This window comes from Bombina bombina, chromosome 2 (genome assembly GCF_027579735.1).
Source record: "Bombina bombina isolate aBomBom1 chromosome 2, aBomBom1.pri, whole genome shotgun sequence".
Lineage (NCBI taxonomy): Eukaryota > Metazoa > Chordata > Amphibia > Anura > Bombinatoridae > Bombina > Bombina bombina.
Window position 1 is genome coordinate 494,954,812 of NC_069500.1, and position 13,211 is coordinate 494,968,022.

The 13,211-nt window shown below is 39.7% G+C and overlaps 1 protein-coding gene across 1 annotated transcript in view; it reads left to right on the forward strand.

The window, feature by feature from the left end:
• The window catches only part of LOC128649132 (ATPase MORC2-like), a 457,352-nt gene that overhangs the window by 112,330 nt on the left and 331,811 nt on the right, over window positions 1-13,211 (forward strand). Inside the window, 1 exon segment of the mRNA XM_053702217.1 lies at window positions 3,674-3,833. Within this exon segment, the coding sequence (XP_053558192.1) occupies window positions 3,674-3,833 (160 nt within the window).

Below are 13,211 nucleotides of genomic sequence, written 5' to 3' on the forward strand. Positions count from 1 at the left end.
TAAAAAAGTTACAAGCTCTTTTACCTTACCAGCCCTGAACAGGGCCCTTTGCGGGGCATGCCCCAAGAATTTCAGCTCTTTTGCCTGTAAAAGAATAAATACAATACCCCCCCCCCCCCCAACATTACAACCCACCACCCACATACCCCTACCTTGTCTTCACCATCCAGGTTCACCGATCCGTCCTGAAGATCTCCTCCGATGTCCTGATCCAAGCCCAAGCGGGGGGCTGAAGAGGTCCATGATCCGGTCAAAGTCTTCATCCAAGCGGGGCAGAAGAGGATCTTCCATCCGATTGAAGTCATCATCCAGGCGGCATCTTCTATGGTCTTCCATCCGGAGCGAAGCGGCAGGATCCTGAAGACCTCCAGCGCGGAACATCCATCCGGCCCGACGACTGAATGACGAATGACTGTTCCTTTAAGGGACGTCATCCAAGATGGCGTCCCTCGAATTCCGATTGGCTGATAGGATTCTATCAGCCAATCGGAATTAAGGTAGGAATTTTCTGATTGGCTGATGGAATCAGCCAATCAGAATCAAGTTCAATCCGATTGGCTGATCCAATCAGCCAATCAGATTGAGCTCGCATTCTATTGGCTGATCGGAACAGCCAATAGAATGCGAGCTCAATCTGATTGGCTGATTGGATCAGCCAATCGGATTGAACTTGATTCTGATTGGCTGATTCCATCAGCCAATCAGAAAATTCCTACCTTAATTCCGATTGGCTGATAGAATCCTATCAGGCAATCGGAATTCGAGGGACGCCATCTTGGATGACGTCCCTTAAAGGAACCGTCATTAGTCGGGAGACAACGGAAGAAGAGGATGGATCCGCGTCGCCTGCTTCAAGATGGACCCGCTCCGCACCGGATGGAAGAAGATCGAAGATGCCGCTTGGAGAAGATGTTTGCCGGTCCGGATGTCCTCTTCTTGCCGGATAGGAGGAAGACTTTGGAGCCTCTTCTGGACCTCTTCAGCACCGGATGATGGATCGCCAACCCCCGCTTGGGTTGGATGAAGATGTTGGAGCCAGGACGGATCGGTGATACCTGGATGGTGAAGACAAGGTAGGAAGATCTTCAGGGGCTTAGTGTTAGGTTTATTTAAGGGGGGTTTGGGTTAGATTAGGGGTATGTGGGTGGTGGGTTGTAATGTTGGGGGGGGGTATTGTATTTATTCTTTTACAGGCAAAAGAGCTGAAATTCTTGGGGCATGCCCCGCAAAGGGCCCTGTTCAGGGCTGGTAAGGTAAAAGAGCTTGTAACTTTTTTAATTTAGAATAGGGTAGGGAATTTGTTATTTTGGGGGGCTTTGTTATTTTATTAGGGGGCTTAGAGTAGGTGTAATTAGTTTAAAATTGTTGTAATATTTTTCTTATGTTTGTAAATATTTTTTTATTTTTTGTAACTTAGTTCTTTTTTATTTTTTGTACTTTAGCTAGTTTATTTAATTGTATTTATTTGTAGGAATTGTGTTTAATTAATTTATTGATAGTATAGTGTTAGGTTTTATTGTAGGTAATTGTAGGTAGTTTATTTAATTATTTTATTGATAGGGTAGTGTTAGGTTTAATTATATCTTAGGTTAGGATTTATTTTACAGGTAAATTTGTAATTATTTTAACTAGGTAACTATTAAATAGTTATTAACTATTTAATAGCTATTGTACCTGGTTAAAATAATTACAAAGTTGCCTGTAAAATAAATATTAATCCTAAAATAGCTATAATATAATTATAATTTATATTGTAGCTATATTAGGATTTATTTTACAGGTAAGTATTTAGCTTTAATTAGGAATCATTTATTTAATAAGAGTTAATTTATTTTGTTAGATGTAAATTATATTTAAGTTAGGGGGGTGTTAGTGTTAGGGTTAGACTTAGCTTTAGGGGTTAATACATTTATTAGAATAGCGGTGAGCTCCGCTCGGCAGATTAGGGGTTAATAATTGAAGGTAGGTGTCGGCGATGTTAGGGAGGGCAGATTAGGGGTTAATACTATTTATGATAGGGTTAGTGAGGCGGATTAGGGGTTAATAACTTTATTATAGTAGCGCTCAGGTCCGCTCGGCAGATTAGGGGTTAATAAGTGTAGGCAGGTGTCGGCGACGTTGAGGGGGGCAGATTAGGGGTTAATAAATATAATATAGGGGTCGGCGATGTTAGGGCAGCAGATTAGGGGTACATAGGGGTAACGTAGGTTGCGGCTGTTTACGGAGCGGCAGATTAGGGGTTAAAAAAAATATGCAGGGGTCAGCGATAGCGGGGGCGGCAGATTAGGGGTTAATAAGTGTAAGGATAGGGGTGTTTAGACTCGGGGTACATGTTAGAGTGTTAGGTGCAGACGTAGGAAGTGTTTCCCCATAGGAAACAATGGGGCTGCGTTAGGAGCTGAACGCGGCTTTTTTGCAGGTGTTAGGTTTTTTTTCAGCTCAAACAGCCCCATTGTTTCCTATGGGAGAATCGTGCACGAGCACGTTTTTGAGGCTGGCCGCGTCCGTAAGCAACTCTGGTATCGAGAGTTGCATTTGCGGTACAAATGCTCTACGCTCCTTTTTTGGAGCCTAACGCAGCATTTGTTTGAACTCTCGATACCAGAGTTAAATTTATGGTGCGGCCAGAAAAAAGCCCGCGGAGCGTTAACAGCCCTTTTACCGCCAAACTCCAAATCTAGGCCATAGAGAATTACAGCTCATTCTACTAGATCAGTTGCCACTTCTTGGGTTCTCAAGAATGAAGCTTCAGTTGATCAAATTTGCAAAGCAGCAACTTTGGTCTTCTTTGCATACTTTTTCTGATTTTACCTTTTTTATGTGTTTGCTTCTTCAGAAGCAGCCTTTGGTGAAAAAAGTTTTTTTCAGGCAGTTGTTTCATCTTGATTCTAATGCCTTTGATTTGAGTTTTTTTTTTAATTTTTTAAAGAAAACTTAATTATTTTGGGGATTTAATTTCTCCGCGGAAATAGCTGTTTTTATTTTTTCCCTCCCTCTCTAGTGACTCTTGGACATCTTTGGGTATTATATCCCATACGTCACTAGCTCATGGGCTCTTGCCACTGACATGAAAGAAAACATAATTTATGTAAGAACTTACCTGATAAATTTATTTCTTTCATAGTGGCAAGAGTCCATGAGACCCACCCTATTTTTTGTGGTTATGATTTTCTTATATAAAGCACATTATTTTTTTCAGTTCCTCTTTTTGTATGCTTTTTTTTAACCTCACTTCTTTGCTAAACGTTAGACTAAGGTATGAATGAGGTGGGAGGTGTATTTATAGGCATTTTGAGGTTTGGGAAACTTTGCCCCCTCCTGGTAGGAATGTATATCCCATACGTCACTAGCTCATGGACTCTTGCCACTATGAAAGAAATATATTTATCAGGTAAGTTCTTACATAAATTATGTTTTTCAGATTGAGTTTTAAATTTTTTTTATATATATATTTTTTTAACAATTAAACGTAATTTCAGTTTTCATATTTACACAGGTGTGTGCTAGGTGTTTTTTTTTTTTTTTTTTCCAGTTAAAATGTTTTAACCTATACAGATCTTTTCAAGTTAAAAATCTTTGTCTGATGAATCTGAATGTTTGGCAAGATTGATATAGTTACGCAGTGTGCAGTCTTGGTGAAAGAATTTCCTAATTGTATCCTTTAAATTTTAAGGTGATTGTGCCTCTTCCTACATGGAATGCAAAAACATTTGAACCGTTAACGGATAACATGGAGAAATTTGCCATTGAAACAGAACTCATCTATAAGTATTCACCCTTCCGTTCCCAAAAGGAAATCCTTGAGCAGTTCAGAAAGATCACTGGTGATACAGGTGAAATACAGTAAATGTGATGTTTGTGAGTTATCATCAAATGTGCTTAATATTCTGCTTCTGTTGTTTTAGAGAGGTAAAACTGCAATATATAAAATATTGATTTTTTTTTATTTATTTCAAAACATTGCATATGGGATATATTTCCTGTCCACTAGGGAGAGGCAAAGCACCCCTTTGCTCCACCTCTTCTCCTATCACTCCTCTACTATTCTCAGTTAATGTTTATGTGGCAGCCTTTATGTTTATAGGCGATCAATCACTGGATTATGGGTACTTAGCCAATAAATATTCTGCAAGTTCTTTACTTATTTAATACAGCGATAGAGCCTAACTTATAAGAGATCTAATTCTTTCTGGAATCTGATAGTGGGATTGAAAGTTAATTTCTTTCATACAGGTAGTAAGAGTCCACAATATATTTACTCCTGGGAATTACCTTCCCTACCACTAGGAGGAGGCAAAGATTTCCAAACTCCAAGAGCTCTATATAACCCATTCCACCTCTGTTAGTTAGTCTTATCTTTGCCTCCCCTGGAGGAAGGTGAAGAATGGTGATATACTGATGAATTGTTCGTTGAGAGTGGTACTCAGACTTAGCTGGAGGTCCATTTTGTCTGAGTGCAGTGTTTGTCAAGAAGGAATTTAAGGTGTGTGTTTTGTCTTATTTTTTCTTTCCCATGGAAATTTAAGTCCATATCCTCCCAAGGATGTCGTTGGGACTTGTCTTTTGCCTCTTCCTATTGGGTCTACAGTTAACGCCGATAGTATATCCTCTGTTGATATGTTTTCAGTACAGGATTGGTTCACTGCTATTATGCTTAGTAGGAAAGTGTTTAAGGTAAGTGTTTTTTTTTAAATTTAATTGTAACCCTCATTGTAAAACCTTTACCATGGCATTATTATATAGTATTTATATGTAGTTTGGAACCAGATTAATTCCTCCTAGGTTATTAGTCAAAAAAATGTCTACGTTTAAAACCCAAAATTGTTCTTTCATAATTGAGATAGAGATTACAATTTTATACAACTGTCCAATTTACTTCTATTATTTAATTTGCTTCCTTCTCTTGTTATCCTTTGCTGAAAAGTTTATATTGGCAAACTCAGGAGCAGCAAATAACCTAGGTTCTAGCTGCTGATTGATGGCTGCATATATATACGGATTGTCATTGGCTCCCCCATGTGTTTAGTTAGAAACCAGTAGTGCATTGCTGCTCCTTCAACAAATAATACCAAGAGAATGAAACAAATTAGATAATAGAAGTAAATTAGAAAGCTGTTTAAAATTGTATTCTCTATCTGAATCATGAAATAAAAATTTTGGGTTTCATGTCCCTTTAATAAAAAAGGTTTTTTTTTTTAACCTTTTTCTCTTGTAAGATGTATCGAGTGCACGGATTCATCCATACTTGTGAGATATTCTCCTTCCTAACAGGAAGTGGCAAAGAGAGCACCCTCAGCAGAGCTGTCTATATAGCTCCTCCCTTAGCTCCACCCCCCAGTCATTCTCTTTGCCTGCTTAACTGCTAGGAAGGGTAAAGTGAGTGTGGTGACAAAAATGTTAGTTTTTATTTCTCAAGCAAAAATTTGTTATTTTAAATGGTACCGGAGTGTACTATTCACTCTCTGGCAGAAAAGGGATGAAGATTTCTGCAAGGAGGATAATGATCTTAGCACTTTGTAACTAAGATCCACTGCTATTCCCACAGAAGCTGAAGAGTACAGGAAAACTTCAATTGGGGGAACGGTTTGCATGCTAAGCTGCATTGAGGTATGTTCAGTCTATTTTTTTTCTAGACAGACTGTGATAATTCTAGAAAAGGAATCCAATAATACCATAATGGCGAAAAATAAGCAATCATAGACCGAGCTGAATCAACACTGTGTATTTGTCACATCGAAGAAAACAAAGGTTCCACCACTCCACACACATCAGCTACATCCAACGCGTTTCCTGATGCTAAACAGCACTTCGTCAGGGATACTCACAGCTGTCTGATTGCACCTTTTATTCGGCTCACCACTCATTCCCAAAATTTAAAGGTATACTACCGCTTATACATTTAGCGGCATGTTTGTAACCTATATGCCATTCAATCAGGTGCATCAATATCACATTCCAATACATAAAATAACAATCTTAAATTTATATGTTACGAGTACATTGTATCTAAAAATATAGTTAAACAATTAACACATATGGTGGGAAAACCAGCTAGTGCTATACAAACAAATACTTTTGCTGCATCAACAATTTGTATACCACAAAGCTATTTCAGAGGTCACAATATAAGGGCATATTTCCAATATAAATATGAATATGAACATGTACTCAGAACTCAGCCACAAAATAATAGTAGTAATTTATTACGGTACCGTAGATAACCTCTAGTTATAATTGCATTTAAAATAACCTACCACTTTTGTTTATAGATTCATAAAACAACAGTCTGTTTGAGTTGCACACAGCTAAAAGGTTAAGTGATTACATGTCTTATGGCTCACATACACAGTTTTGCAACAGTGTGTCTTTGCTTAATTCTAGAAAAGGCTGACAATATCCCCATGAGGGAAGGGTAAGCTGTATTCAGACACTTAATAGAGAATCCCAGCTTGCATAGAGGGCTCAATAAACGTTTGTTTATTGAGAAAATTATCGTTTTTTTGAGGGACTTTAAGGGGTCATTATGGCTGATTTAAGGGTTATTAACCCACATGGCTAGTCTAGAAACACTTTGATGTGTTTCTTTTAGGCCCCACTAACATCGAGTGAGGTGGGAGGGGCCTATTTTCGCGCCTCAGTTGCACAGTTTCTTTTAGACTGAAGACATCCAGCTGCTTCTCCAGAGGGTCCTGCTGTGTTTGAGGGCCTAAAAGATGGTTTTTCCCCACAAATCTATCCTAAAGGGCAGGTAGGCGCCACAGCAGAGCTGTGGCAAGGTGCTGAACGTTTTTATACCGTTTTTTTTACGTTTTGTCAATCCGTTTTTTCGTAAAGTTTACTGCTTTTTTACACTGTTTTGCAGAGTTTGTGCATCTTTTTTTCTCTTAAAGGCACAGTACCGTATTAGTTACTTTGAATAAAGTGTTTTCCAAGCTTGCTTGTTTCATTACTAGCCTGTTTAACATGTCTGACACCAAGGAAAATCCTTGTTCAATGTCTTTAGAAGCCATTGTGGAACCCCCTCTTAGAATGTGTCCCACTTGCACTGATATGTCTATAAATTATAAAGAACATATTATAGCACTTAAAAATATAGCAATAGATTATTCTCAGACAGAAGGAATTGAGGGTTTGCCATCTAGATCTCCCCAAGTGTCACAACCAGTAACGCCCGCACAAGTGACGCCAAGTACCTCTAGTGCGTCGACTTCATTTACTTTACATGGCCACAGTTATGAATACAACCCTCACAGTGGTTTTATCTAAACTGCCTGGTTTACAAGGAAAGCGTGACAGCTCTGGGTTAAGAACAACTGCTGAGTCTTCTGATGCTTTAGTAGCCGTATCCGATATACCCTCACAATGTTCTGAAGTAGGGGCAAGGGATTTGCTATCTGAGGGAGAGATTTCTGATTCAGAAATGACGCTCCCTCAAACAGATTCTGATATGACGGTATTTAAATTTAAGCTTGAACACCTCCGCTTGTTGCTCAGGGAGGTATTAGCGACTCTGGATGATTGTGACCCTATTGTGGTCCCAGAGAAATTGTGTAAAATGGATAAATACTTAGAGGTTCCTGTTTACACTGATGTTTTTCCAGTCCCTAAGAGGATTGTGAATATTGTTACTAAGGAGTGGGATAGACCAGGTATACCGTTCGCTCCCCCTCCTGTTTTTAAGAAAATGTTTCCCATATCTGACACCATGCGGGACTTGTGGCAGACGGTTCCTAAGGTGGAGGGAGCTATTTCTACTCTCGCTAAGCGTACAACTATACTTATCGAAGACAGTTGTGCTTTCAAAGATTCTATGGATCAAAAATTAGAGGGTCTCCTGAAGAAAATTTTTGTTCATCAAGGTTTTCTTCTCCAACCTTTTGCGTGCATTGTTCCTGTAACTACTGCAGCTGTTTTCTGGTTCTAGGCTCTAGAAGAGGCTCTTCAGATGGAGACTCCATTAGAGGATATTATGGATAGAATTAAGGCCCTTAAGTTGGCTAATTCTTTCATTACAGATGCCGCTTTCCAACTGGCTAAATTAGCGGCAAAGAATTCAGGTTTTAACATTTTAGCACGCAGGGCATTATGGCTTAAGTCCTTGTCTGCTGATGTGTCATCAAAATCTAAACTTTTGAACATCCCTTTCAAAGGAAAGACCCTATTCGGGCCTGAACTGAAAGAGATTATTTCAGATATCACTGGAGGGAAAGGCCATGCCCTCCCTCAGGATAAAACAAAAATGAGGACCAAACGAAATAATTTTCGTTGCTTTCGGAACTTCAAGGGTGGTCCCACTTCAGCTTCCCCTGCTGCAAAGCAAGAGGGGAATTTCGCCCAATCCAAGTCAGTCTGGAGACCTAACCAGGCTTGGAACAAGGGTAAATAGGCCAAGAAGCCTGCTGCTGCCTCCAAGACAGCATGAAGGGGTAGACCCCGATCCGGGACCGGATCTTGTAGGGGGCAGACTCTCTCTCTCTCTCTCTCTCTTCGCTCAGGCTTGGGCAAGAGATGTTCACGATTCCTGGGCTTTAGAAATTGTACTAATTTCTCTGCGTCTGACTGCTTGAGATTGAACGCCTGATTCTATCAAAGCATGGTTTCTCTGAGTCGGTCATTGATACCCTCATTCAAGCTAGAAAGCCTGTCACCAGGAAAATCTATCATAAGATTTGGCGCAAATATTTTTATTGGTGTGAATCCAAGGGTTACTCATGGAATAAGATTAGGATTCCTAGAATATTGTCTTTTCTCCAAGAAGGATTGGAGAAGGGATTATCAGCTAGTTCCTTAAAAGGACAGATATCTGCTTTGTCTATTTTTTTACACAAACGTCTGGCAGATGTCCCAGATGTTCAAGCGTTTAGTCAGGATCAAGCCTGTATTTAAACCTGTGGCTCCGCCATGGAGTTTAAACTTAGTTCTTAAAGTTCTTCAAGGGGTTCCGTTTGAACCTATGCATTCCATAGATATTAAGCTTCTATCTTGGAAAGTTTTGTTTTTAATAGCTATCTCTTCGGCTCGAAGAGTTTCTGAGTTATCTGCTTTACAGTTTGACTCACCTTACCTTGTTTTCCATGCAGATAAGGTGATTTTGCGTACCAAACCTGGATTCCTTCCTAAGGTTTTTTCTAATAGGAATATCAATCACTGTGTCCTAATCCTTCATCAAAGAAGGAACGTCTGTTGCACAATCTCGATGTGGTTCGTGCTTTAAAGTTCTGCTTACAAGCAACTAAAGATTTCTGTCAAACATCTTCATTGTTTGTTGTTTATTCTGGTAAGCAGAGAGGTCAAAAGGCTACGGCTACCTCTTTCTTTTTGGCTGAAAAGCATCATCCGTTTGGCTTATGAGACGGCTAGCCATCAGCCTCCTGAAAGGATTACTGCTCATTCTACTAGAGCAGTGGCTTCCACTTGGGCTTTTAAAAATGAGTCTTCTGTTGAACAGATTTGTAAGGCGGCGACTTGGTCTTCGCTTCATATTTTTTACAAATTCGATACTTTTGCTTCTTCGGAGGCTATTTTTGGGGGAGAGGTTCTACAAGCAGTGGTGCCTTCCATTTAAGGTACCTGTCTTGTCCCTCCCTTCATCAGTGTCCTAAAGCTTTGTTATTGGTATCCCACAAGTATGGATGAATCCGTGGACTCGATACATCTTACAAGAGAAAACATAATTTATGCTTACCTGATACATTTCTTTCTCTTGTGATGTATCAAGTCCACGGCCCGCCCTGTCTCTTTAAGACGGGTAGTATATTTTTATTATAAAAAACTTCAGTCATCTCTGCACCCTATAGTTTCTCCTTTTTCTTCCTAGCCTTCGATTGGGGGGTGGAGCTAAGGGAGGAGCTATATATACAGCTCTGCTGTGGGTGCTCTCTTTGCCACTTCCTGTTAGGAAGGAGAATATCCCACAAGTATGGATGAATCCGTGGACTCGATACATCACAAGAGAAAGAAAGTTATCAGGTAAGCATAAATTCTGTTTTTGGGTTATCCTCTTAGGTTATTAATCAAGAAAATTTCAAAGTTAATAAAAACTTTTTTACCTTTTTGTTTTCCAGGCTGCATTATCACGTGCGTGTGTGTATGTGCACATTCCACGTGTGAGCTTGTTTGGGGCTTTTTTTAACATTTTTAAATTGGCATTCATTTGGGCGCTTTCAGCTGTTTTGCTAGGAGGGGGGTATTGTATACTCATTCCCTTTTAGCTCTTTTGTTTTTTGGGTGTTATTATTTCTGTGTTTGTTCAATATGGAATCTAATGAATCTGTCCCGAAACCTCCTTTGGAATTCAACATTTCTGTAAGCAGGCTGAGATTAACCCTCCTTCATACTTATGTGAGTCCTGCCTTAATGTTTTGATGCATTCAGACCAATCTAATCCTGCTCTTACTGCCAAAGGTGGTATTTCTCCTTCTGTTTGTTCATTACAGTAAGGTCTGGCTGCTCATGGCTTTAAGGAATGTATTATAGTAAAGGTAAAAGGTCAGTACAAGATATGCCTTTTACTATTAGCAATATTCCGGTCTCTCATGAGACTGAGTCTTCTGAGGGTGATGTGTTTTTTTTTTTTCCCAATGGCATGGAGAGTCCACCCAATTAGGCAAAGAACACCCCAGCCAGAGATTAAGTATCCTCCCACTACCCATACTCCCCCAGTCATTCTTATCCTCTGTAACTAGGAGGAGGTGAAGATATTTGAGGCCTTTAATGGGTAGTTTCCCTTTTAAGACAGGACTAGGGCTAATACTGTGTCCATGTAAACCTCTTAGTAAGAGTATTGGTAGCTGTTAGCTTTTGAATGTCGCAGGGAACTTCTCTGTCCTTGTTTCAACACCTCTCTTGTCAACCAGTGTTCATTTTACACTGCTTTCCTTTCCTCTCAGGTCCCTGTTAGATTTCTGGATGAAGCTGGCAGACCTGGAAGTGCTGTGTGTGCTCCTAAGGTAAGTGTCTTTCTTTTATTATTCTAGGACACAGGAGGACACTAAGAAATTAGTTATATCTCCTATATACCCTGAGCCTTGAGGACTTTATTAATAATCCTTCTACATCAATGATTTATTTTAATCTGGGCAGTATATAAATATTTATTTCTAATGACACGGTGAGTCCACTGAATCATCAATTACTGTTGGGAATACCACCCCCGGCCAGCAGGAGGAGGCAAAGAGCACCACAGCAAAGCTGTTAAAGGATCAGTCAACACAGTAGATTTGCATAATCAACAAATGCAAGATAACAAGACAATGCAATAGCACTTAGTCTGAACTTCAAATGAGTAGTAGATTTTTTTTTCTGACATCTTCACATTACTGAGTGGCGCCATTTTAGAGGTGGCTGAGCGCTTGTATTCTACTCCGCCCCGTTCTCTGGCATGAGAACGTAACAGAGTTGTTGTTCTGCCTGCCTTTTAGTATGATTGCATTCTATTGGAATGGAATGTTTGGAAGTGTGTGATGGCTAGCCTTTAAAAATATCCCTTCTTTGGCAGACATTGTTTTATCAGACAAACTGAGGGTTTAATCTATTCAAGTTTAAGCAAAGGAAAAATGATTTCAATCTGAATATGATACGTTTTTTCACAGAAGCAGGCAGTGAAAGCAACTTAAGGACGGAGGAATTTTTTCGTCCCCTTACCTTGGCAGCACGAGTTTGTTGTTTGCAGTGTTTTTTTAATTTTGTTTTTTTACACGTTTTGTCAAATAAAATAGTTCATTATTTTAACATATCAGGAATCTAATTTCTTATATAGGAGCTTTTGTTCTGAACAGTGCTCTGTTGCTAAGATATAAAACTTTTAGATGAGGAACATATACATTTTTATATATGCTGATCTGTTCCTTTATTTAGAATAGAAGCCTACCTGTGGAAAGAATAGGCTTAAACTGTTTAAAATGTCTATGTCAATCTGAGCCTTATGTCTCCAAGGATGATGCTGTTCAGGCAATACCACCGCTTTCTCCTTTTATATCCCAAGCCTCTTTGGCGTCACCTGCAGTGCCCTGTGGTTCCTCTAAATCTCCAGGAGGAGTATGTTTTGCTTACAAGGTTTGCAGCTCAGGTGTCTTCTGTATTATCTGCGGCTTGGCCTGTTTTTCCTTTCCTTCAGGAAATCTGCAAGAGGATTGTTTTATTTCGGATTGTAAGGTTTCTGATCCTCATCTACTACGCAGGTTGTCTTCCTCTTCGGTGTAGGAGGAGATTTCACTGGTAGGTCTCTGAGGGTGAAATCTCAGATTGGACAGTGTAATGACTTCATCTGATGCTGAAAGGGTAACCTTCAGTTTACTGCCTAACACCTTGTGTATTGTTAAGGAGGTTTTGGCTACCTTGGACGACTCCGATATCTTGTCGCTGTCAACCCTAATTATCTAGTAAATTTAATATTGCTAGGATTCCACTGGGGTCCAGACAAGGAGAGAAATGGGAAAAGTCAGGGATTCCTTTTTTTCTATGTCTCCTTTTTTTTTTCTAAGATTTGGCCCCTTTAAATATCTTGGCGCACGGTGCCAATAGTAGAAGGAGTTTTTCTGCTCTGGCTCAGAGACTTCGATTCCTATATAGGATAGCTGCTCCTTTAAGGATTACTGGACAAGCTGAAAGCTTATATGGCTGTTTGTATGACCGCTGGGTCAAGGTCGACATCCTCTGATACCAATGGTAGAGGCTTCTTTTAATACAAGAAAGAATTAATGCTCTTAAGCTAGATAATTCCTCCTCTGTTTCCTTCATGGGAGCCAAGATGACTGGTTTTGTTGTACTAGCTCTCAGGGTGCTGTGGGTTTTTCCGAGACACAGCTTTTGGGCACTCCTAATAAGGATAAAACCTTGTTGGTCCTGGTCTGGCAGAAATGTTTCTGACTTTGGTAAGGGGTTCTCTAACTACTCCTAGCTAGAAACATAGACCTTAAGAAAGTCAGAGTTCTACTGCTGAATTTATATCAATATAAAGGTGCTTGTCCCCCGATTCAGGGTTGGATAAATGGGGGAAAGAACTTATCTATATTCTCTAAAATCGAGATGTCCCAGTTAGGCTGTAGTCATTGTATCGAAGTTCCTTATACCTTCCTCCCTGAGGCAGGTTTCGCCTCTCATGTTTATCTGCAGTTTTTTTTAACTTAGTTTTAACTCTGAAAGTTCTCAGGGTACCGTCCGTCTGACAGGGAAATTGGTTGTTTTCTTTTCCCTTGGTTTAGGGGGTCAGT